We start from the raw sequence: 27599 nt of genomic DNA on the forward strand, positions 1-27599 counted from the left end.
GTTTAAACATTATTTTAACGTTGCCAAAATCTTAGCAATATTAGGTTCTCTGGGGAAGACGCCTGGCAAGCACACAACTCCAAATCACTAAAATCATCGTGGGAAAGTAGCCAAGGGACAGAAGTTAAGCTTATGCTAAATAATTTGGAAAATGGTTTTCTGTACTATCATTAGTACAAGTAAAACTATTTCCTAAAGAGTCACATGTCAAGAAAGGATAAAATTTGTCTGGATTAAAAAAAAAAGCTAATACTGATTGCTAAAATACTAAATAGCAGACACAGTACGTATTACATGTCAGGTACCAACTTACAACTCTCCTGTAGCAATAATGATAGAACATTTTGTTTTAGACATTGATTTTCTAGTTTCAAATGCTCTGTCGTTTTCCAAAATACCATTGTCCTGGTGTTTCAGATTTCATGTGTTCTGTCAGAGCTAGAAGGGAGAGGGAGCGTACATGAGCCGATTGATTTATGTAACTAGGACTAAGTCCCAGGCTACTTAACTAATACATAATTTTAAGCAAATCCACACATTATCTCCTAATGTAATAACCTAAGTATGAAATTACTTGTTGACAGGTTTTATCCCTGGAAGACATTTTCCTCATTCAGTTCATTCAAGGTAGAAGACAAATATTAATCCCAATGGCTAAATTAGTTATTTTGCTGTAGTATAGTCTGCACTCTGGTTTGTTCATAGTCTGAACAGACTTGGAACTTGGGAGCTTTGAAATAATACAGCCATTTCCTGGCTGTGAGATCTCAAGTACGTTACTGAACTACTCTAAAGTTCAGTCTCTTCAACAATGAAATTTAGGCAATAATTAAACGGTCGTTAATAACAGCTCCTGCTAATACCAGGCACCTGCCATTTTACACAAATGCATTTTGAGTGTCAGAAATAAGACAGCTCCTGCCCTTTATGTAAACCATCTAGTTTCAGACTAACACCTGATAAAATTTATAAAGTTTTTATCAAAAAAGCTAGAACAGAGGTCTACATAGTATATTTAAGTTTATTGTTTAATGATTCATAAGTATCAGATAAATTGACCCAGCTAACAAATTTGTCACTTAAGGTGATTCTGAACATCCTTTAACTTAAACTAGATGGCATCTTAAGTATGGGGCCTTTTAGGATCAGTAAGGAAAAAAAATATGCCCCAAAATAAAATTCAGTGAGTCCTTACTTGACAATGTTGATAGGTTCTTGGAAATTGTGACTCTGAAAGCACATATAAGGAAACCAATTTTTTTTCTCCTCAATGTTAATATAAAACCACTTTGAAGGCAACCACATAGTTCAAGGACTTGCTGCATGTCATTTCACTTAACGTCACAGGTTCCAAGAACCTATCAGTTCCATTAAGTGAGGACTTTATAGTTACAGTTCACTGACTACTTACTATGTAAGGTACTCCTCTGAAAATTTTAAAGTATATTATATAATCTTCACAACAACCTATGGAAGTAGCAGTAGTATAATCTCAATTTTACTTAAAGAGGAAACAAAGGGTTAAGTAATTTGGCCAAGTACACCTTACTAGTGAATGGCTGGAAGAGAAATTTGAAACTAGGCAATATGGCTTAACAATCCCACCCACTTCAATGCCCATTCAAAGAAAAGCCAGTAGATTATTTAAACCTGAAAACCCTGAAAGTAACTAGCAAATTTTACAATTTTCATTCTATTGTCAGCATATTATTAATTGCTATAAAAAATACAGTTTTTAATTTAGGAAAATTCTTTATATTTTTTCAACATTTATTTATCAGATTGTGTTTTCAGAACTTTTATAAAAGCTTCTTTTGGAACTTCAATGTTGCCAATCTTCCTCATTCTTTTTTTTCCTTCTGCTTGTCTCTTCAAAAGTTTCATTTTTCGAGTAATATCACCACCATACTGAAAAATATTAAAAAAAGGAAGTGTAAACCATGCCAAAGAAAAACAATTACATCATACAGTTACATAGAGGCATCAACATAATCATAACCTCACCAAACTATTACCCATCAAGTAGACATCTGCAAAGTTATCACTCTAATGTTCCTAGCAGGTCCTAATTTTACTACCGCTCTTCAAAGAATGATAAAGCTTTTACTTTGGGGGGGATGGAGATGAAGATCCCCAGGGAAACCCAGTACTACAATATGCATGGCAAGGAAGAATTATCAATCTCATTACTGATTCCAGGCTTGGAATTTTGGATTATATAACTACAGTCTAATATATAGACTCTTAATCACATTGAGCATAAATGTACCAGAAACTATTTCTAAGCATTTTAGAACAACACTTTATCATTCAATTCTCACAATAACAGAGTTAAGAATAATTTCTTAACAGACAGAAACTTTGGCAAAGCAAGGTAGGAGAGGTATATTTCAATTTCCACCTCTTCACATTGTAAGATATAGCCACTGTCTTCAAAATCTTCCATCACATTAATATATTAGATCAACAAAACATGTTGCCCAGACCATAGAAATAACTGTTATAAAAATCCTTCCTTAAATAGTACTACACAAGAAACAAGATGAAAAAAATTTAAGAATGTGGTCAAAACAAATTTTCATGGTCAAGCTGTAATTTACCTATCTAAAAAGTAAACTTGGAGATGAAATAAATGATGTAACAACAAAAACCAATAGTCCCTTTGATTTTTAAACCCATAAAGCAGTTATAAAGTAGAATAAGTATAGCTAGATACGTACACATTTTGCCAAAACATTTTTCCTATAGGCTTTCACACTGTAAAAGAGGAAATTTTGTTTTAGTACGTAATTCCATCATACTGTTTCAAAGCACTTTATTTCCCCAAACTATCTCCCCTTTACTAAAAGATTTTAATGATAGTACCACTATCTATGTAAAATTGCCATAGGGAATTAATTAGATAGCTCAAATGCTCCTGTATTTATTTTCACATACTTGGCATAAAAAGGCATATAAATTCAACATGGTTATCAAACATTTTATTACGGAAAAAAGGTCAAGGCTTGTGGAGGTCAGTCTTGATTAGGCCAAATTTAAGCATGATGTGACCTTGACTGTAAGAATTACATGTTATGTCTGCTACCGTGGGATGCTATAGTAGCGGTATACTGCTACCACTACTATTTCAAAACAATTAAAAATGGTTATTATCTCATTACTGCCTCCACTAAAAGTAGGGGGAGTCGCTAGGAAGCTAAGGAGTATGTTACCAGACTTAGGCTTTTATAAAACCCATCTCAAGCAAGGTAAACTACTTTTAATATATTCATCCCAGCAGTTATAAACTAATCTATTTCTGTAATGTTTCTGAGAAATTTCCAGATCACTTTAATTTTGAAAACAACTCCATTTTTATGTATTCCTTAAGACAAAAAAAAAAAAAAAAAAGGAATTTTTTTTTTTCCTTTAAGGTATTCTCTCCCTCAACACACTTATGTGAATGACCATTTGCTGTTTTAAATTGGATTTTCCAGGATGTTCCTTGGTTATCAACTCCATTCTCCCTAACCTCTGGGTATTTATGAAACACAAAAATCACTAACTGCAGCAAAGTAGTGTTAGGAAATGAAATTCACTGCAAATAATGTGCAGAAAATTTACCTCAAGTCTATATAAAAATGATGGCTGTATTTCACCACTACTAACACATTGGGTTTGGGTTAAAGTAGAATTTAACAGCAATTTCTAACTTTTTATAACTGAGGCAGTATTTCTGATTTCCAAGACCATTAAGGAAAGGAAATGGGAAGCACAGCAAGATACTTCCTGGACTTGCTGTTACGAGCACAGCAACTTACTCAGTGTTCTGATTTATAAACTACGCTTCACAGAAGACTGGTTTCCTACTGAAATCAGCCCATCTTCCGTGTCTACTATACCCCAGATGTGGTCCCTAATCTAGAATGCAAAGCCTAACATGACATTAGCCTTCCTCTGTGATTTACAACTTAACTAATCCTGTGAAGCAGGGAAGTGATATTAAATGCTTCAGGTAAAAAAATCATAATTTTGTCTTTTGGAAGACAAAACCTTTTAGTTTCAGTTTTTATTACCTTACAAGCCACCTAAAGGGATAAAACCATGAAGAAATTCCTTATTCAGGAAATTGAATACAGTCATTCATTAAAATTAGTGGAAATAAAAGCAATTTGTGAAGCCCATATACTATTAACTATAAATAACATTACCCAATTACTTTGAATTACTTATATGATACCATCATCACTTAAATCAGTGAAAGTGAGAGTCAGCTCTATCATACTGTTTCTACAAATAAAGTTTAGGCCAAAGTTGAGTTAAAATTTTCAATACTCTTTCACTTTCTAGATATATCATTTCTGAAACCAGCTCGCGAACAAAAATGAATTTCAACTCACGTTTCTCTCGCAATAATTTTACTTCCAACAGCAGCTTGAATTGCTATCTCAAACAGCTGCCTGGGAAGAGAATCCTTTAGCCGCTCACATATGGTTTTGCCAACCAAGTGTGCTTTGTCTCTGAGACAGAAAAAATACAACTGTTTACATATCCTAAATAAGAATATTTAACGTATCTTTCTAGGCCATATGTGTAATCAATATAAAGGTAATTTCTTAAGGAGTTTCAAATGGATCTTATTTACCATAAATATCTCTTAGTCTCTGAATCATGAATGTCTTTTCTAATTTAAAAAAAAAATGAGTCCAGAAAATTTAGAAACAGATTGAAAACCAGAGCAAACATTTTAGAATGTTTAAACATATCCTTCTAGTCATTTTTTGTATACACACTTAATTTGTTTTGTTAGATCATAGTGTGTATGATATATTCTACCTTATTTTATGCACATTTTTCCTATCACCACATGACTCCACAATAGTTTTAATGACTTAAAATATAACAGTAATATAGGTGCTCCATAATTTATTTGAACCAATCTGCCATTTCTTGAACATGTAGAGTATTTCATTTTTATAGTTTTTATAAATATGAAAAAACTTTTTGTTACCAATTCTAAATCCATAATTATAAAATTTAAAAAATATTTGTTTTATACAGTAAAGAAAACATTTCTACAACACTATCGTTTTGGCTATCAAAATTCTATACTTCCTCTTCTATTTTTAGCAGTCTAGAAAGGGAAATGTGGAAAAAGAAAAACTAGTAGAGTGAAATCTATCTTCATTACCTTTGAAAGTTTTTAAAATGTAGCTGCTCAAACAAAAATGAGCAACCAAGAACTAAAGAAAAACATATCAAAAGTAATTATTTTCACATTCCATGATTAATTTCTATTCAACTTACTTGTGTACAACAGTTACTAGTTCCTCTACGATATTTCCATTCAGTAGAATATCCATTTTTACAAGTTCTGCAGTCTGGTAGCCTGCATCTTCATAATCAAAACTAATGAGAAAAACAGTCCAAGTAATAAACATTATACTTCTCAGATTACATTTTTCTCTCTTTACAAAATGCCTGTTCTCCGCCCCCTCTAAGATACCCCCCAAAGAGATCGAACTGTCCACCAAAATATTATATACACAATTTAATCTGAATGGATCTAAATGTCCTCCTTTTATGTTTATGAAATAAAGGGCAAAAACAAGGGGATTATTATCTAGTGGGGGAAGGAAAAGAAATTGATAAGCCAGACTAGGAAAACGGATCTTAAAGACAAATGCCACCTCCTTCCCAATGTTCCCAGCAGCTGGCAGGCTTTAGACAATACTGTTTGTCAACGGGTCATTCTCATACTCATGAGTTGGTTTTCTGTTTAGTTGTCTATTACAATGACAACCCTATGTGCAGATAATGCCATGGCACTGATAAACAGCCATATGAATAAATGATTCCTTTATTCATTTTGGATTTCCTTTTGGATTTCCTACATGGCTCTTCAGCTTGAACCTTCACAGGGCTTTGTAAGGATTAAGTGATTTAATACATGGAAGCCACTCTGAGCAGTGCCTAGTTCTTACGTGTTCAGAACAGAGCCTGGCTTAGCAAACATGAGCACTTCATTTCAGCTATTACTTTTAACAACACGGCCAAAGCTTACAGTGTGAATCAAAACAGACATGTTAAACGTTTAAGTCTAACAAGAAACAAAATTTCTGTTATGCTTACAAGTCTTCCTTATTATTGATAAGAACATGTATATATATTCCTATTGTCTTAATTTTAAAACAACTGGTTCCTGGAATTACAAATGTTTGGTTTCTAAAGATTTTCAGCAGGAAGGTCCTAAATTGAGAATAATACACTCTTTTACCAGATTATTGCTTGAAATGTTGCTAAAATCCTTTCTTTCTTCAGCAAACATCACTTATTAAACATTTACTGTATAAAAGACACCACTGTAAGTACTGCACAGAATACATAGAGAGAGAAAGACATGGTTCCTAACTTTTAAGTTGTTTATAGCTCTAAACTGTTATGTTCTGTACTAAAAAATCTTAGAATTTCTTATTTTTTCAAAAGAAACCATTATACAAATGGTGTTTGTTTCCAAGCCAGCCCAATGGGAACCTAACCTCTATTCAAACACAGGTATTCTAGTGTTCCTTAGAATGGAGCAGACACATTGGGAACTCCAAAAAGCTACTGGTGGTGTGGATTGAGGGCAAACTACAGTCCTTATATAACAAAGGAATCCCTACTGTGACCCAGCTGCAGTGGATTCTTGGCACTGAGTAAAAAATAATTTTTTTCTGATCTTAATCTATGGGAGGTTTATGGCCTTAGCCAGAAGGCCATGGACCATGACGAGTTTCTTTCTGTTAAGTGTAGAACTTACTATATATGTAAAACAACCAACTTAAAAACATAAGAATTATCTTAATTATGGAAGCTGGAATATTTTATTTTTAATAGTTCAAAACAAACCATATTCTCTCATGTAAAATGAAATGTATTTAAGCTTCCAAGATGAAAGACTTTTTAAGGCTACTTGTAACTCAGAAAGTGGCACCCAAATGGAAACCAAAATTGACTTTTGCTAAAAATATTTACAAACATTAAGCCTAGTAATCATCCTTTTAACTACAGTAATTTTAACATGCCGTCACAATTCATTTTACTTTAAGTTCCATTGCCACTTATTTGCTCAAGGTCTTGTCCAAATGAAGACACAGAAGAAAAACATTTGGGTGACAAAGTAGAAAAAAATTTCTCAATACAAACGAACATAAAGAAGATTCCTTGGTATGAAGAGTTACTGTACACACTCTCTTCACTGAAAAGCTGATTAAATAAAGTTAAACTTCCAGGTCACTATAGCATGTTCGTTAAAACACTGAAATTTCTCTTTGAATATTACATTGTTATGTGTGTACTGTGTGGAAGTTTTATAGATATGAATGTTCATTTTCCCCCTGTACTTCCCCAGTATGTTTCATATTTCTTTATACTCTACTATGTACTATCCTGTAATATAAGATTTTAGGATACCAAGGGCATCTAGAGTTATTTGATACAACAAAAAAGATTCCCTGAATGCTATGCACTGAGTTCCTTATTTGTTGTTTAATATTAACTCTCACTTTTATCTGGCTGTTCTCTATATAACCCTATGTGATACACAATGGTTTTCATGACATGGACCACCATTCCTGGAAAGACCATGTTATTAAAATGTTCACAAATGTAAGGGCACACCTAGCATTTTTTATAGACTGATTTTATATACTCCTGTTTTTCAAATGTAAATAGATGCTCCTGAAATCACGTAACATACAGTTTAAAAGTACCACTGAGGTTACAGTAGCTTTTTGAAATTATGTATAATTTTTTTTTTTTTTTTTTTTGAGACAGAGTCTCACTCTGTTGCCCAGGCTAGAGTGAGTGCCGTGGCGTCAGCCTAGCTCACAGCAACCTCAAACTCCTGAGCTCAAGGGATCCTCCTGTCTCAGCCTCCCGAGTAGCTGGGACTACAGGCATGTGCCACCATGCCCGGCTAATTTTTCTATATATATTTTTAGCTGTCTATATAATTTCTTTCTATTTTTAGTAGAGATGGGGTCTCGCTCTTGCTCAGGCTGGTCTCGAACTCCTGAGCTCAAACGATCCGCCCACCTCGGCCTCCCAGAGTGCTAGGATTACAGGCGTGAGCCACCGCGCCCGGCCTGAAATTATGTATAATTCTTAATCAACAGACAGAAGGAATACAACTCCCAAGAGGGCACTAACGTTTTTTTCATAAAAAGAGGCGTAATAGTTTGATGATGAAACTTTTTCTCCTATAAGCAAATTTTAAGTACTCTGTGACATGTATAAGGTTGTTCCAAGCCTTTCTAACCTTAGAGGAGGATTCTCAACTGTCTTGAAGAGAGTGAAGTATTAGTGTACTCTGGCAGGTCAGTTATTTCAAAACAGTTGTCCTGGCATCTGAGGTTCCCATTAGTTCTTTACCTAGCATATCCAGAGGATAGGGACTTCAAAGAATCATAAAAATCTACCACAATTTCATTCAAAGGGAAGAGATATTTAAGCATAACCCTATTTTCATCAATAAACATCATATTCTTCTGAACTGCTCTTCGAGCCTAAAAAGGGAAAGAAGAAAAAATCGATTTAATGATAACCTATTCAAATATTGATTTAAACTAATACAGAGAGATGTAAATTACTGAGTTACAAATCCTAATCATAAAGAGTAGGCAAAATGAAGGAATATTTTGTTTGTTAATGGTCTAGTAAAAGCTTGCAAGCGATATTTACAATATAGGGAGAACCACTTTGTATTTCAATTACATATACTTGCTACTAAAGCTTTTAGGTCTTTGTCTTTATATATCAGTTTTATCTTTTTAAATCACACAGTATTTCATTTAATAATAAATCAAATATAACTGCATACATAGTCAAAGTCCTAATATGTTTTACAAATAAAGAAATTTGATCCAAAGAAATTAAATCATTAAACAAAATTATAGTCTAGTTTGTGAGTTTGTGGTAATAGAATTAAATCTGAAGTCACCATTTGACACACTTTCTAATATGTGTCACAGTATTTCACACAGATATTTTTTCAGGAATATGATTACATCACATTTATCAATTAAATCATTTGTTATAATGTGGCAAGAACTAAAGCAAAATGGGGCTAGGGTCCCTGAAGTATACTTATCTTTCAAACTGTATTCAATTTCAAGTATTCAAAATGCTAAAAGAAATTATACTTTTTGCTACTTTGGGATAAATAAGCATCAAATTTCTTTCTTTTGGGCTAAAATATCAATTCAGTAAATTAACACAGATGATCAAAAATACTGATTATATTTTTCTTATTTAAAATCAAAATAGTTGAAAAAGTGTATCTATATATACATGTATATAAAAAGATAAGTATGAAAATCTTTTATTAAATTCAGTATGCTCAGCAGAGAGAAATCTTTCAAAACCAACTATTTTCAGAGGACTAAAACCATTTTTGTGTTAAACTGTATTACATTTATACCTGGCAAAGCATCATTATTTTTCCAGTGTATTCATCTGGTGTGATGATAGTGCCCAAAACAACTGGCTCCAAATACTCTGCTACTTTTGATTTATCAGGGAATTGTGCAGGATTGATGATTGTAATTTCTTTTTCCCTATATTCCTGAAAATTAGAAAAATCAACAATAGTTAAAAAGAAGTCTTTGCTTTATATTTTAAAAACTCTCTAGTTGTAATCATTTATATTAATATTAATAACAATCATTAATAATATTCTGATCACTGACATTTACCAAACACATTTCATGGACCACTTAGAAGTATGACATTTTAACCTGACCCTTATAAGGCATTATAATTAGTTTACTAAGTTAATTTTGTTGGAAAGTATTTACAGATGTCAAAGTTAATATTTGTTTAAAATGAAAGCTTTCCAACTAGATGAAATCCAATATTGTCTCTATCAACATGAAATCTAAAATTTTCCACAGCCACAGGAATCAATGCTTCACTTTTTACAAGATAAATTACTTATAAAAAATTATATAAGTGCCAGATTTCCAACAGTATTTTTATCAGTAACTCTACTTTTTTCTATCAGTAAGACTAGTTTTGATAATGTAGAGATTTTATCGGATTAAGAAAAATATTGCATAAGTTAGTTTTCAAAAAGGTTCTCCATCACTAGCCTAAAGGTAATTCAATTTTTATTAATACTAATCAAGAAATATTTAATTAGCTTTAATAGCTACTCAGCTATTGGTACACTAACAAATTTCTCCTGCTTTCCCATATACACATTTTTCCCTTTTATGCTGGTGCAAAACAATATAACATATTATAGTACCTTTATCAATTTTGCTGATGAAAGAACAGCTTTATATGGAACAGTAGGTGTTGTCAAAATAACAGACGTGTTATATTCTTGCTCTAGTCGCTGGTTGAAAACTTCCATGTGCAAAAGTCCAAGAAATCCCAACCTCAGGGAGGAAAAAGACAAACTCCAAAATGATTATGTCCCCTGGGCTCTATTTTCTTTGATGAATATATTGTGATTTTGTAGGGGAAGAGTGGAATTAAGTCATTCAAGCAATTCACATCACAACTAAATGCTAATATAATTTTATTAAAGATTAAGTCTTCCATTGGGAATCTATTTTCAATCAGTATAAAACTTACCCATAGAATGTGAATTCACAGTGTGACACAGACAGACATAAATTAATTGTCTTAAGTTCTCTTTACACAAATATGAGCTACCTTCAGAAATGTTCAAGAGCAAAGCACCACTTAGACTTTACTTTCTATAAAAAATATGCCTTCACAACGTGAATGAATCTTACCTCCAGCCTGCACCCAGGGCAAGGCTACTATCCCGATGCACTGTCACACTGGAGTCATTTAAAGTCAGTTTTTCTATAGCACTCTTCAGGTTGTTATATTCAGATTGGTCTATAGGGTACATTCCTGAGGACACAAGGATTTCTAAGTATCACATGTGATAAGCTGCCTACAAACCAAACCTAATAGGCAGTGTTGCAAATTCAAAATTAATCATTTAGCTTTCAAATTACTTTCCTGTATTTTACGGACCAAAATATTGGTTTGCTAAAAATCTATGAATATTAAGTTAAACTGGTTTCTTGGAGATCATATATACAACTGGATTCACACTCTGAATAATTTTTTTATGCTTTTGAAAAATATAGGAGAAAGAAAAATAAAGAACCATAGAAATTAGGCTTATAAGGAAAACAACTGTGTTTACTGTAAAAACCAAAAGCCTCACATATTCCACAACCACAAATGAAACTCTAGTAGTAGATAAAAATAGGAGAAATGAAAACTACACTGAACTCTCAATTCTTTAGGGCAGGTTATTTATTAAAACGAAAGACAAATTTTGCTTTTTCAATTCACTGAACAAAATATGGGAATTACTACTGATTCATCAAATTCTCTTTCATCTGACACCTCTCAAGTCCTCCAAAATCCAAGTGACTGACTTTGCCTAAAGGTAGGGTGAACAAAGTCCGTAATTCCCAACGGAAGAGGGGGGGAAAGCCAAGGCTGGACACCCAGCACAGAGTAACCTGTTCCTTTTTCAAATGTAAAACCACACAGCAGTAAAAGGTTCTGAAGTAATACATACTTGAGGTAATACTATTCTCTGTCATGTCTATACTGGAACAATATTAAAGAGAGGCCAAGCAGAGGGCACTCAGTAAAAGTCCATTGATAGTAATACAAACATCCTAATTAGGAAAATGTTTCAAATATAATAACGGACTAACTCCCTGGAGAAACAAGAAGGAAATTTGGAAATTTATATTACTGTGTTCTTCTATATATCAGAGCTTGTTTCTGAAGAGCTTATTTCTTAAGGAGTCCTAAATGATCTCCACGTAAAATTCATCATACATATGAAATTATCAACTGATACATAAATAGCACACACAAAGAACAATTAAATGAAACAGAATATCCTGCCATTAGTAGATACTTAAAATAACCAGAATATGCACTTATCTTCTAGTAATTTTTCTTTCAACACACAGACTTTAGTTTAAAAATATTCTGGCCCTCAACCTTTGAACTTGTGAGCTCCTCACCTGCAAATACCATTGGTTTCGCTGATTTGAACCCAGGCAAGGGCTCCACTGGTTGCTTATGTAAATGTAATGTGTCTCCTATTTGTGCTTCAGTGACATCTTTCATCCCAGCAATCAGATAGCCCACCTGTCCTGCATATCTAAATAAAATTATTATACGCAAACATTTACTGCTTTAATGTTTCAAGTGCATACTCACAATTAGTTTTACCTTTCCAGGGAACTATCACACACTTTCCAAATAAAACCTCAAACTGAAAGCAAGTGCTACATATCAATTCTCAAACTTTAAACCTTGTCAGCAAAGAACAAACCCACCATGCCTTACAATCCGTTACCCAAGGACCTCTGCACCACAAGCCACACAGTAGTCAAGGCCTTCCTCATGACTCTGCCCATCTTTGCAAATTAAACAAGTTTCTAAAATACATTGTAAACACAGTGAAACTGATAAGGGCAGAAGCACAGTATACTACTTATAATGTCTATTGTATTAATATTAATGAATTGTGTTAAAAAATGTTCTTCAACTAAGGAAAAAGAGGTAAATATTTAACCAAGCAGAAAAACGTGAACTCAACAAACCTGACATTTGATATTCCCTCTTGTAGAAAAGGAGCAAATTCCGAGATTTCAGAATTTAAGCTTAAAGAAAAAATTCCCAAATGGTAACAAACTATTTACACTTAGGATGAGGTATAAGGACCTAAAATAAAGACGCATTAATGTCCAGTATGTATGGCAGACTATAATCAGACTTTAAACTATTTCAGTAAAATTAAAAATAGGCTTTCTGGCTCAAATAAAAAATGTAATGAACATAATGCTATTTTTAAACATACAACACTAAATCCTCAAATGGGATCCAGGTATAGTCGTCTGGCTCATTACTTTGATTTCCACAGATGAGCAAACAGGACCTTACAAAGCACAAACTATGTGTCCAAGGTCACATCTCTTCACTCATTACCTGACATGGAACAGGCACTCAATAAATAGTCGTTTTACAAGTGAACTCAGATCTGTTTTTCTAATGCACACTATGCCATGCACCTTGCTAATCCCACTCCCCAAGAATTTTAATCAAGGTTTTACCAATAATTCCACACTAAAGAATTATCAAGGTTTCTATACTCCCTTTATGTTTGAAAATCTAGTTGTAAAAAAATTAAATGTCAAAAATGATACCTCATATGGATATGGATGGATGAAACTCTCTCTTGCATAGTCTCATCAAATACATCAACATAGGACCCAACCTACACTGAATCTTAAAATTGGCTATGACTAGTCATGAAGAATAAAAATACATCAAATTTATATCCATCGAAGTTTCTATTGTCCTTCACACGAGATTCCTTGTGACAGCATTCACTGTATGGTTGCGTTAAATAATCAAGGTTTTTTTTTTTAAGTTACCAAATTAGGATCATTCTAAGCATACCAAGTTAAGAAAAAAGTAGAAAGAGAAACACATACCAACATATTTTAATGAATTACCAATGCAGATTACTTACAATTTTTGAGTTGACTGCTCATTAGGATTCAAAATTCCTACTTCGTTAACTTCGTATGTTTTTTGCGTATGTGCAGATACAATTTTATCTCCTTTGGAAACCACTCCATCAAATAATGCTACATTGGCTATCACGCCTCTGTACTGGTCAAAGGTGGAGTCAAATACCAGAGCTCTCAGGGGATTTTTGCGATTCACTTTAGGACTAGTAAATATAAGTAAAAAACAAAGACATACATACTAACTTAAAATCTTAATAAAATGCCTATTTTCAACTTAGGCATTATACTTAATTTATTCTATTTCTTGAGAAAGGCTGATACTCGACAGCCAAAATAAAAGGACTTTTATAAAATATGGTACATTAGATTTAATTCAACCTCTAGTTTTAAATTTTTTAATTAACTTATGAATATATTTATTCAGTATAAAGAACAATAATTGCGAATGTACTGAAGTCTCTTTATTATGACTGTCAAGAAGAGATTCCTATCATCCTTCCTCTTTTAATTTCTGTACTGTATTTGCCTTCTATGTATTACTAAAAGCCAATAAATTTATTCTCACTGACAGAGTATTTGCCATATCAATTAAGCTAAAATAACATTATCACACTGTTAAGTCTTTGAACTATTAAGTATAGGTGAACAATTATACAAAAATAGCAAAATACTTACGGGGGTATTCTTTCAATAACTGCCTGAAGAACACTTTCAACATTTGTTCCAAGTTTAGCAGAAATCTAAAAATATACAAGTGAAAAAAACAAGCATGTAAATTAAGACCGTACTTTTCTATCCTGATGACTTATGACTGACAATCAGAAGGAAGAAAGAATTCTAATAGTTATCAATCTGTTTGAAAAATACAGCAAAAAGAAAAGCACAAAGCAAGTAATACGTTGACAAATACATCTTTTCCCATTATGGCTATGTGGTTCTATGTTCTAGGACTGAATTACAAGAGCATTCTGATTATGGTATAGAAAGACCAAGAGTTCAAAAAAATCCGCCTAACAATCATATTGTCTCTGTATGGAATATTTGACTTTGACCAAGATCTATCTCCTTGAGCTTCAATTTCCTCATCTGAAAAATAAAGCGATTATTCATATTCTGCCTAAATCTCAAGGTTGTTGTGTGAATAGAATAAACAATATATTTGGACGACATGCAACTATAAGGCATATTACTATTTTATTGTTCTCACACTAGAAAAGCAAGCCAAGACTCAAACCACATGCCTATGCCTGACCTTTGTCCTCACCAGTGGTAAATGGACTATCTCTGAAATCTTGATTTCTTACCTCTTACCCTTCAAACCCAGTCTAGAGCAGGATTTTTCAACCTTAGCACTAATGACATTTTGGGCCACATAATTCTTTGTCTTGGGAGCCTGTCTTGTGCCTTACAGGATGTTCAGTAGCAACCAGGGAATCACACTGACCTACAGGATACCAGCAGCACCCTCCCAAGTTGTGACAACCCAACATGTTTCCAGATATTATCCAACATCCCCGGTGGTGGTGGTGGGGTGTAGGGGGACCAATCACCACTGAAAACTATTACTCTAGACTCTTAGTACCTTCTTTACAGCACTCCTTACCTTCTAATCTATTCACTATCCTACTTTATGATGTTATCCATTGGCCCCCACTCCCTTTCCGTACTGCCCAGCTGGGACTCCAAGGTCCACTATTTAGAATCATCCTGCACAACCACTTTCTATTCTCTCCCTGTCATAAGCAGCTGGTAAAAGCTCAACCTTGACTGCATCCAGTTATGTGCCTTTTCTATTCCTATTCCAGAGCAGATTAATTACTGGAGAAAAAAATCAAATCAATGGTCTGGTCTGACAAGCTGCCTTACCTATGGGCAGCCTGCCTTGCTTCTTTCAAATTTATCTCCAATGTCAAGAAATATAATTTAATGCAGTATACACTTTGAAATTGATTCTTAATTAATTTTGAATTATGAAATGGAGGTCTGTAGACAGTACTCAGTTTAGCACTGAACTGTTATGTTTGATATGTTACATTGTTTCCTCCTAGGTCATAAGCTCCTTAGCCACAGTGATTTCACACCTGGGCTATTACTGCTAGATTTCCTGTACCTCTTCTCGTACCCCTCTAATCCATTCTCTGTAAGGCAACACGAATGACTGCTTTATTTCTCTTTCTTGTTTAAAATCTTTTCATAATCTCAGAATAATTTTCAAATTCTTTAGCAGATGAAAAGAGTCCCAGCATGACTTGATTTCTACATACCCCTAACAAAGCCTTCTCATCCAACTTGCCTCCTTTCTGTTCCTTAAACATGCCAAGTCTTATCCTAATTTAGGTTCTAATACTTGCTCTTTTCTCTTCCTGGAATGCTTTCCTCAGAACTATTCACTCCTTCAGGTCTCAGTTTATTAGAAGAGCTTTCCCTAAATTACTCCATGTCATAGCATCTCTCTTAAAAAGAGATTTTTTTCATTGTTACTTATGGTATTTCACCTACAGTATAATTTGTTGAATGAATTTCCTTGACAATATCTGTCCTATTCAATAATTCCCACACTTACTTCTTTGTTTACTTATTTATTGACTGACTGTAGAGGAAAGGATCTTGTGTGTCTTGTTCACTGCTATACCCCTAGCTGTCCAATACCAAATAAAACCAGAAGTTAATTATACTTTAATGTAATACTATCCAAGATATAAAACCAGATGTAATTCCAGTTGGCTGCCTTATATAATGAGGTCCCCGTATAATAAAAACGCATTAAATTCTATGTATATATCCACAAAAAAAATTACTTTATTCAGTTATTACCAGGTTGTATGTAATCATCCATTGTTTAAAAAACAAAACAAACAAACAAACAAAAAACACTTCACCACCTGAAACCTGCTCTTTCAAAAACCAGATGAGATTTGAAAAAAAAACATTATATTGCTGCACTGACATAACTTACTACACTACCATGCAGTTTGGCTGTGGCGATTTAACAAGAAAATCATCATTTGAAAGGAGAGTAAAAATTCAAATTTAAGACGGTAATAACTTTCATATAAATAAAACCTATTATTTCCCAGCATTACCACAGCTAGCTTTTTTATAAAATAGGTTTCTGTCAATTCCAATAATGATACATACAAATACCTTGAAATTAGTTTGAACCTGCTCTTCAAACACAGTAGTCTCATAGAGGCAAAATGGCATACAAGAAATAATACTGCAGGAAGTTTGAGAAGGCCCAAGGTTTAGTCTGGCCACACTGACTGACTAAACTAGTGATCTTAGGAGAGTGGTACATCTTTGAGCCTTACTTCCTTTAACTGTAGCATTGTAATAATACAGTATCAAAAGGGTTTCTGGTGAGAAGCAAAGAAAATAATAGTAAAAGAACTCTGCAAAACCATGAAAAAAACTAGACCATGCTAAGTTATCAAATATCACAAAATTTCACTTTTTAAAAAAGTATAACCTTTTCAAAAAAAGGTATTTTACCTTAATACATTCATCACTTGGAATATCAAACACTTTTTCAATTTGCTTTTCAACTCTTTCAGGATCAGCATTCTTCAAATCTATCTTTAAAAAAAAATCCATTATGTGTTAGTATAATAAAAATAAAGTATTAACAGTATCTGGATAGTTAAAAGCTTACCTGCTTTAACCTAACTGACCCCTCTATGATTTTCTTTCACAAGTATTAAAATAACCTATATATAAGCAATACGATATTTATCAACCATGACTACTGAAAAATATCAGATAGCAGAACATGCAAAAAACTTAAGCAGTTAGCTACTCAACGCAGAAGAATTCAGTAATAATTTATCAATTAGCACCATCTGCACTGATTTTAAAAGTTAAACAGGCTGACAAGCTTTCCTACCTATGACTTTGCTTCTTTTAAACTAAACTCCAATATCGAGAAGTGCTAATTTAACTCAATGCAGATTTTAAAATTAAAATTCTCAATGTATTAATTTTAAAATATAAATGGAGGTTTGTAGACAGAACCCAGTTTAGCACTGAACTGTTACCTTTCATGTCTTGTACTATTTCCTCCTGTATCACAAGCTCCTTTTTTTTCCTATGTGAAGTTTAGTACAACAGATGTGTTTTTTTTTGGCTTGTACCCCTTTCCTACAGAAATGGCCTTGCATTACCGCACGGAATTCAGGGGACTATCTTCTCAACTACATGCAAAGGTATAGGAGTTTCAGTGGCAATTCTCTTATATGCAATTCAAAGAGATAAATCCCACCAACATATTTAATAAATAGCTGGAGATCTCTAATATAATCTGTAATACACCTGATATTTAAACACTAAATATACTTTCAGAAAGTGAAATACTAAATAGCAGTGCTGTCTCATTATACTTACCTTGTTTATAACTGGAATTACTGATAGCTGTGCTTCAAAGGCAAGAAAGAAGTTTGCTACAGTTTGGGCTTGAATACCCTGGAAATTCAAGACACAAGACACCGAGATGACCACCATTCTACTGTCCGTCACAAAACTTGTAATTCAAGACCATTCCACCCATCTTTATTAAAACTGAGGTTTTGCATCACTCTAATAATGAAAGTAAACAAAATGCCATATATCTGCCCTCCATACTTTTCTCTCTATCTTATGTCTTGAGGATCAAAATGAGGACGGCTGATGGTAAAGCAATAACCACATTAAGCAGGGTGGGCCACAGACACTACCAAGTTTGAGATAGGAAGCCTCACGCAGAGGTACAGGGCAAACAAACTATGGTATCTATACCTCCATGCCTGGGATCGTTCCTTTTCTGCTCAGGAAGCATTTATTAGAGGGCCTATTCTATAGCAGGAACTGTGTCAGGCATTGAAGACACAAAGATAAACCATGGACTCTCAAGGACCTCACGGCCTGCTAGAGGGCACAGTCACGTAACACACTTTATAAAGCCCAGTACCATGTATGTAAGGTACAGATTGACTTTTCCGGGCAGGATCAGGAAAACCTTACCACCACAATATCATACCCTTTGGGTTTTGAATAAAGAGTTTGTAAGAAACTGAGATATATCAAAAGCTTACTTTAGTATATCATAGATCTTATATGGTCATCTGCTGATTACTTTTTTAAGGTTTATACCACAAAAGAACTTGGTAATATTATTTGATTTCTTTTAAAACCTAACACTTTGCAAATGACTGCCTTAAAATCACCTAAAGTGATCTGAAAACTAAAGATTTATTTCCAAGCTCTGCTTGGAATTGATATGGAAACCTCAGATTAAAAACTGCTAGAATTGGAGGGGTTTTTTTGGCAGGATGCGCTGATACATGACATCATAGTTCAACAAAAATACAACAATCTTTGAAGAATTCTTCTGATCAGTTTTCAAATATTAAAAGATGAACAGTCAATTCCACAGAATGCTTTAGTGTACTAAAACTTCAAGTTAACAGGATCAAAGTATATGATTTTGAATAATACAATAAATCTACTTTTTTCAAACACAAAAATTCTATTTCCAAAACACATTTTAAGGAAAACCTCTTGAAACAATCAAGCAGGCATGGCACATCACATGTCAGAACATATAAAATGAAAAACACCTACCTCATTTGCATCAACCACAAGTAGAACACCCTGGCAAGCAGAAAGTGACCTGGATACTTCATAACTGAAATCAACATGGCCCTGAGAAACAAAAATACTGATACGTCTAAATGTTAGCTGTAATTTTTTTAGAAAGGAGCATTATGGCAAATCTACTGACTGTACTTGATAAAAAGTCGTTAAATATACATTTCCTTTTTTTAGCCTGCACTTTTGAAACAATTTATATTTAACACAAGAACACTGAGAAAACAAAAAGAAAACGTAGCTGTTTAATATTCAGTTCAAATATTAAGTAAGGATTTGTTTGCACTATTAACACAAGGTTGACTTTAACAATCCATGCAAAATTAATAGCAAACTTACTGGTGTATCGATGAGATTTAAAAGGTATTGCTTTCCTTCACAATTATAAAAAAGAGATGCTGTCTGTGCTTTAACAGTGATTCCTCTTTCTCGTTCCACTTGCAATTTATCAAGAACCTGCTTGTTATTCTTTGTTTTATCAATTGCTCCTACAAAAAGAAACACTTATTGATATTTCTCTGGACTTTAAAAAAGAGAGTATTACATATAAAATTAAAACTAAAATTTAAGATGACATAGAAAAAGTAATTCCCAATTATTCACAGCTACTGATTAAGTATATAATATAAAATGAAAATACCTGTTAGTTCTAGGAGCCTGTCTGCTAAAGTACTTTTGCCATGATCCACATGTGCAATAATACTGAAATTTCTGATATTTTCAACAGGAAATCCAGACATGTCAAGTTTTTCCTAAAAGGAAGAGAGAAATATCAAATTTAGGAGTATAAACTTTGCATAAAAGTATACTAATTCTTTTAATTTTTTTTAAACAATTTCATTTCTAGCACTTATATTGTTCATGTTATTATTCTGACAATAAAGACGTGTATGGCTAAGCTTATATTACAAGGAACATATTATAAAAGCACTCATCAAATACATCAGTTTAATCATCAAAGGTGAACATATTAGCTAAATAATCCCTTACTTAATATTTCCACCACTTTTAGGGCCAATCAGGAAGTGAATTTATTTTCATGAATGCAGAGCACAAGATACTCAGGCCTGAAAATGCCTTGTCCAGCAAAATCTCGGGGCAAAGGAATGACAGAGAAGCTGAAAAAATGAAACTGTCTCCTCCCACATTTAATCAGGAATCAGATCAATTTAAAAATCTGTGTTCCTAATAAAGCCTTCAAAGTTTTAATTTATATACAATGTTGTTCCTGTGCAACTTCTCCGGAAAGAAAAAAGATTACATCAACCAAAAAAAAGGCTTTTAATCACTTTACACTTCTAAATATTTTAAAACGAAACTTTTGGTTTTTAGCGTAGACATCTTAACATTTTACTGAAACCTATCACAAATTACTGGAAATTGGTATTCAAGTAAAATATACCAGTTCTTTTGAACTCTAAACATTTTATCCGATAAAAATCTGTATATAGTAATCAGCAAAAAAACATGAAATTATAATGGAATAGTTTTTTTATAACTGCCCCAATACAAGGCAGATAATAAAAGTACATTCGTATCTGAAAGAAATTCTGCCAAAAAACCCCTCATCCTGATATTTGCCCTATAGATGTTCTTATCTCCTGCCTTTCACTTCAAAGGTATACAAAACTCTCCCATGTTTAAGAACTTGGAATTGCAATACAAGTCCACTTTCAAAACCACAGGCCTATTAGAAAAACTGGTTAATTATAATAAAGTCTTATTTCTCCACCTACTTATAGCTTGCATTCAATCACTTCACTTTTCTGCCTAAACTGTATGTGTCTCTTCACGGTTACGTAGTTTTATTTAAGAGTTGCTGAACCCTCACCTTCTCCAACCACAAGAACCTTGAGTCTCAACTGCACACGTTTGCTCTGAGGTAAAATAAAATAATAAAACAAGCAGAAGCGAAGACATACCCAGCACTTCTTGCATCCTAGGTACTGGTCTAAAAAGCTCCACGCCTTACATCAGATAAACCTCGCAAATAAGCCACTGGATGTCTGATTAGTAACTCATGCAACAAATAAAGCAGCAGAGTCTCGAAGAAGTAACTTGCCCGGGTCACAGAGCTAATAAGCGGCAGGAAAATGAAAGTTATACCGGCAGCTTCCCCGATGGGCTTTCAGGAAAATTAAATACATCAACACACGCAAAGCGTTACGACCAGGGCCTGGCATAAACAGACAAACGAATCAGCCGACACTACCAATTAGAAAACCTAGGAAGTTAAGGTGACGTGACCAAGGTCACAGCAGTGAGAGGCGGGAGGACGCAGGACCCCGAGCGGTTCCCGCGCTCTCTGCTCTGCCCCCCTCTAAGATTCCCAGACGGATTCACGGCTCGTCCCAGGAAAAGCAAGCACAATTCCAAGATCGCATGGGCACTCCAAAGTTTTAAAAGGTGGCCCTTCGGAGACTAAGGGCGGTCACCTTGAGGTCTGCAGAGCTGAAGAGCCTGGCCGTGGCCCAGGGCTCCGCGGCGGCCCAGGGCTCCGCGGCGGCCCCGCGGCTCGGCGCAGGTCGAGGCCCCGGCAGGCGCCGGCGCGCGGCCCCCGTGGCCCACAGCGCGAGCGCGTGTCCGCGCCCCCAGCCCCGACCCCAGAGGCTCCCCATGGCCCGGGCGGCGAAGGTGTCAGGAAAGGGTCCCGAGACCCCACAGCGCCATAGCCCGCAGCCTCCCCAGGGCCCGGCCGCCGGGACTGACGCCGGCTCCGCCAGGCGCGGAAGGCAGGAGCCGAGGGCGCTCCGTCCGTCCAGCGGCCCTAGCGACTCGCCGGAAACGCGGCGCAGCGCGTTGACGTCCGCACGTCGCACGGCGCCATGACGTCAGCGCGTCTCCGCGCGAGATGGGGAAAGGTGAAGCTAAAGTCCTGGAACGTAAAGATCCTGTGATTAACACAACCGAATGGCAAAATAACAATGGAACTTTTAAAATCTGGATGCTGAAATATATTCCACGTGTCAGTAATTGAGCTAATTTCACATGAGCTCTGGTGGAGCGAGAAAGAGGGATAAAAATGTTAAAGAGACCTGGATAGCAGCTGATGTTTGTCTCCCACTATTTCCCTGCGGCTTTTCTGGGCTATCCAGAGGTTGTTCAGTTCACCATTGTGATTTGAAACAGAATTCTTAGCATTGTTTCCAAAACCTTTGAAAGTTTCAACTGGACACAATTGAACCCTTTTTCCTGCGCAGTGAAAAGTGGGATTTGTGTTTAGCTAACCTTGTATAGACTTATGGACCCTTATGTACACTGTCCAGAAAGCAAACATTAAGTCTTAATTACCATTACCACCATAAATTCCCACCACTTCCCTAACTCATAGTACTCCCTAAAGATTTTCCCTCAGAAAACTGCTCATTGAATTTTTTCCCTTGGCATGTGTTCTCTTGTCTGGCAAATCAATAAACTCACTTTGGTGATCACAGTGGTGGTTCTGGCCTTTCCTTTATTCACTGTCTGAGTTTTGGAAATCAGAGCAAACACATTGATCTCTAAAGTCTAAAATCTATATGTAAGAGATGAGATCAAGAACATCCAAAACCACTTCAAGGAGAAACAATAGTGTACAGTAGTCATTCCTTATCCACCGTTTTGCTTTCTACAGTTTCAGTTACTAAAAATATAAAATGGAAAATTTCAGAAATAAACAATTCATACATTTTTAAATTGTGCACTGTTGTGAGTAGTGTGATGAGATCTCTTGCCGTCCGCTCCATCCTGCCCTGCACTTGAATCCTGCCTTTGTCCAGCACATCTATGCAGTCTACATGATAGCACGTATGTTAGTCACTTAGTAGCTGCCTTGGTTATCACATCGACAGATCACAAGACAGCTGAGTACAGTATAATAAGATATTTTAAGAGAGAAAGAGAGGGAGGAACCAATTCATATGACTTTTATTCCAGTATACTTTTATAATTTTTCTATTTTATTATTAATTATTTTTGTTAATCTCTTATTGTGCCTAACTTATAAATTAAACTTTATCATACATATGTATATATAGGAAAAACATAGTACATATGGGGTTTGATACTATGCATGGTTTCAGGCATCCACTGAGGGTCTTGGAACACAGTGGGGAGCTACTGCACAGAACAGGACAACAGTGGGTATAATTTAACAAATGGTTTCAATAAAGCTGAAGAAAAACATGTGTCCACTAGAAGGAATGTCAATCAGAAAAAAAACAAGGAAGAAAGGGCATTAGAGAGGCAAAGGTTAACATTATCTTTATAGGGTCCATTGCAATGAGTGCCTTGAACCAAGAACTTTTATCTGTTGGCCAGAAGTGGAGGCACGGGGAATTAAAAACCAAGTCCCCACGCTCTGATTGCACTTCACTAAGTAATATTTCTGTTATCTTTTGTCTTCAACGTCGTTTTGTCTGCAGTACACTTGGTCAAATGTACCTTTTTAGGTTTGAGGTTTGAAGATTTAAGTCTAATAATTCTCATCCTTTAATACATAATGTCTCTTCCCTGTGGAAAAGATACAGGATTAACAAATTATGCTGCTTCCTATTGTTTTTAAGAAGATGACATTAAGAAACATTTGCACCTTTTACAAGTGATCATGAATACTTATTGAAACAAATGGAACATGGAATATCTGCAAAGTTCGTGTAAGAATTTTTACTATACACAAATTGTACCAACTCCCATCCAAAGAACAGAGATGCTCAGTGCATTTCCTGCCTCCCTATCTGAGTTTCTAATGGGTCAATTTACAACCAACTTCACAACCAATAGCTCCTTCTAAGACAGGACCTTTTCTAACTTAGGCCACCTTGTGACTGTTGAGAAATGTTAATATTCCTAAAACCCTTGTAATTTAACTGAGAGTGTCCATAAGTCATGCCCAGAAGATATTTAGAAGCTCTACGAAATATACCCTTAAATCTATCTGAGGTCATTTTCTGTATTCTGCCTGGAAAATTCCCTTTCTATTTTTCAAGTTAATTTTAGCAACGGTATTGCCGAACTTTCTGATACTACATAAAATAGGATTTTTTTTTTTCCATCTTTCGAAAACATATTTTTCACTATTTTTCAAATCCTTATCCTGGGGCCCTTTGAGCTTCCACTAACAGTCTCCTTGCGGCTCTTCAACTTTTTCTTCCTATCTTGTCTCAGAGCCAATGTAACATTTTAAAAAAATGATTACATACACCAAATTGTGTTCTTGTTATTTGTTGCTATTATTACAAACCACTCTAAAATTTAGTGTCTTAAGACAATCATTCCTTTTGCTCATTTGTCTGCGATTTGGAAGGATTGGGAGAGATGGCTTGTTTCTGTTATATGATGTTTGTGTCCTCAACTGGGATGACTGGACAAGCCGGGGACTTGATAAATGACTTATTTCTCTTACTGTAGTCACAGGGCCTTTCCAGGTGGGTCTCTCCACATGGGCTCTCCAGCATGACCTCAGGGTACATCGCCTTATTACGTGGCAGTTGGCCAAAAACAAGTGTTCCAAGAGACCAAGGCAAAAGCTAAGTGACTTTCAGCCTCAGAAGTCTGAGAACATTACTTTCACCGCATCTTATTGGTCAAGCAAGTCACTAAGGCCAGCCCATAGTCAAGGCGAAAGGTGTTCCTTCTTAACAAGAGGAATGTCAAGGAATTTGTAGCTATCTTTAATCTGCATTTTTAGTTGTCCAGGTAATTTCTTTCTATTTTTTTAGTAGAGACGGGGTCTCACTCTTGCTCAGGCTGGTCTTGAACTCCTGAGCTCAGACCACCCACCCTCCTCAGCCTTCCGGTGCGCTAGGATTACAGATGTGAGCCACCGCACCTGGCCGATTTATTTATTATAAAATAAGAGATGAATACTCAAGAAATGTTGAATCTCTAATCACAATCTATCTGTGAGACCGAACATTTGCACATATATACCCCTCACCTTCTTTTGATAAAATGAACTTTTATGCAGATTTATATAATATCAGAGTAGAGTTCACTAAAAAAAGTTACGTGTTGAATGACTATACGTAATAGGCACAAGAATAAATATAGACACCTGCTATTGATCCAGCTTCATTTTCACCTAGAATCATAATCATAACAAGTAACATTTATTGAGCATTTACTATTTCCAGCTACTGTGGTAATTGCTCCTTTTGCAAAATTCTGCCTAATCCTCATGTTTTATACGTTTATTTATACACACATACATACACATATATATACACATATGTACATACATTTTGATTAATGATTTAGGTATATCATGAAACATAAAAAATAAAATTAAGTGGATGAGATAAAGATGAAATAAATTATACCTAAGATGTAGGTATATATTTTGTTCCTTTTTACAGATGAGAGAACTAAGGATCCATTTGGTTAGATAAGTTATGGAGGAATTTATGTAATTCCTAGGAAAGACTTCTTATAAAAAGTAATTATATCAATTTGCTAAATGTAGATAAATTTGACTTATTACATTTAAAAATGACATTTATAATAATATGGTTGCCAGAATGTACAACTCAACTACTGCTCATATCAACTTTCATAATTACAGGTGCAAAGTATGTTTCTGCTAACAATTATTACCAAACTAGAAACTCAATAAGAGTTCAGTAATAATTCTACTAGATTCCAATTTTTTCTATTAAGACAAAAGTGGAAGCTCACAAGAAATAGCCAAATTAAAAGTCAAAGATAATTATGAAGTGCTAATGAAGCAAAACCCTGTAGTTTTCTTTTCTTTTCTTGCCATAGAACATATTGAGCTCTTTAAAATTCATGCAATGAAATAGAATTTTATGCCTATTTTCATGTGACTATGTAATATTCTGGGCTGCAGTTTCAGGCTTATAAAATAGAAGCAGCATGGTCTTTAAAGGGCAGATGATCAGGAACAAATCTTTGTGCTACTAACAAAAAGTGCTTGTAGAGAATGCTGACCAAAATGCATTAAAAATAATGGAAAACGAAATGCATTGTATTCGTCTCTGCATTAATGAGAATAGTAATTTATATGTAAAATGCAGCCAGTGTACATTAAATTGCAATACAGATTGCCAAAATAAAGTAATTACATGATAAACACTGGTAATAAACAATCAGTGTTTCTGTCAGCAGAGGTAGAAAATGGTAACACATTCTTTTGGTTTATTGGCAGCTCTGTTCAGCTGAAAAATATTTTCTGGGGTTATAAATACACATCATTTAGTGTTTCCAAATAGGTACAGTCATAACACCAGAATTTTGGACAGCCATACATAGTGTTTTGGGAGAAGCAGAGCAATAAAAGGAAACTGGTCTGAGTGAGAGAATTGATGTTTCAGACTAGGTTCTTTCCCATACTAGGTGTGTAACTTTACACAAGTCACTGAGCCTCTCTTGAGCCTCTGTTTTTATACCAGAGGACTTCAGTGATGGATGTCACAATTTTATATGATGCGTATATTGATAGACATCAACTGAAATATAGGATTCGAGTATGCAGAATTAATAGTAGTAATCATCCATTCATCTAATAATTCATCCCTTAATTTAACACAAATATGTATGTTTAATTGTCAGGTATAGGATAAATTGTTGCAGATATAACTATTGAGCAAGTCAGTCTCTACAACATTTGACAGGTGATCAGAGAGATACTAAGAAATTGTGGATGTGGATGGAAATTCTTCTCCTTGAGTCCCCCTGCTAATTGCAGTTAGCAACCACAGACAAATCTTTCCTGATTTTGGCAATTCACTAAAAGTATATTTACAATCTTTTAATATAAGCTTTATTACCTCCTGCTAATCTGCTACTTTAAAAGTGGTATTTCACTTTGTTGAATAATTACAAACAGAAGTCTAATTGGGGGAACAGGGCTGCTTCAACCAGGCTGGGAGCAGGAGAGATGGAGGAAATTGGTTAATGGGAGATATATTTTTGAGAAAGAATTGGTAGAATATGTTGACAGACTAGATGATTTCTGATTTGAGTGAGTGAGTGTTTTGTGACGCCATTTCTTGAAATGGAGAAAAGAGTATTGGGTTGGGGAGGGTAGAGATTTTTAAAAAAAAAAATCTGGTTTTGATTGTATTAGGTATGAAACATCTATCAAATTGACAGTCTAGAGCTGAGAAAAAAGGTCAGAGGTACATGTGTGACTTTGGGATTGTCTATGTATAATAATATATAAATCCAGGAAAATAGATGAGATCATCTTAGGAGAGAATTCAGAGAGAGAACAAAATGAAGGGAGGAAAGGATGGAGGGAAGGAGAGAGTGGGGAGAGACAGAGAAGTGAAAAGGAAGGAAAGGAAAGAGGCTGTGAGTAGAACATGGAGCTTTTTATATCCAGTGAGAATCTTTATTCATAGTACGTAGTCTTTTTGGTCATTCAGAACCCAGAAACTATTATTTAAATAAATGGGCCAAAATACTCAATTGATGACACTGTGA

At 34.8% G+C, this 27599-nt stretch overlaps 1 protein-coding gene across 3 annotated transcripts; it reads right to left on the bottom strand.

The window, feature by feature from the left end:
- Positions 1 to 1225: 1225 nt before the first annotated feature.
- Positions 1226 to 21908, bottom strand: GUF1 (GTP binding elongation factor GUF1). 3 transcript variants are annotated; one of them, XM_069457121.1, is made up of 17 exons: positions 21611 to 21908; positions 19816 to 19927; positions 19515 to 19663; positions 19149 to 19229; positions 17934 to 18011; positions 17046 to 17129; positions 14229 to 14293; positions 13553 to 13756; positions 12036 to 12175; positions 10767 to 10890; positions 10271 to 10403; positions 9443 to 9586; positions 8395 to 8528; positions 5287 to 5388; positions 4380 to 4499; positions 2721 to 2757; positions 1226 to 1908 (listed from the first exon to the last, which is right to left on the bottom strand). In XM_069457121.1, exons 1-17 carry the CDS (start codon positions 21791 to 21793, stop codon positions 1771 to 1773), a joined length of 2028 nt encoding a protein of 675 aa, XP_069313222.1. In that variant the 5' UTR covers positions 21794 to 21908; the 3' UTR covers positions 1226 to 1770. The 3 variants fall into 3 exon arrangements, with proteins under 3 accessions (XP_069313222.1, XP_069313223.1, XP_069313224.1); XM_069457122.1 differs by lacking the exon at positions 4380 to 4499; XM_069457123.1 differs by lacking the exon at positions 21611 to 21908 and having other exon boundaries at positions 17046 to 17125.
- Between the last annotated feature and the right edge of the window lie 5691 nt (positions 21909 to 27599).

The sequence above is a fragment of the Eulemur rufifrons genome, chromosome 24 (genome assembly GCF_041146395.1).
Source record: "Eulemur rufifrons isolate Redbay chromosome 24, OSU_ERuf_1, whole genome shotgun sequence".
NCBI lineage: Eukaryota > Metazoa > Chordata > Mammalia > Primates > Lemuridae > Eulemur > Eulemur rufifrons.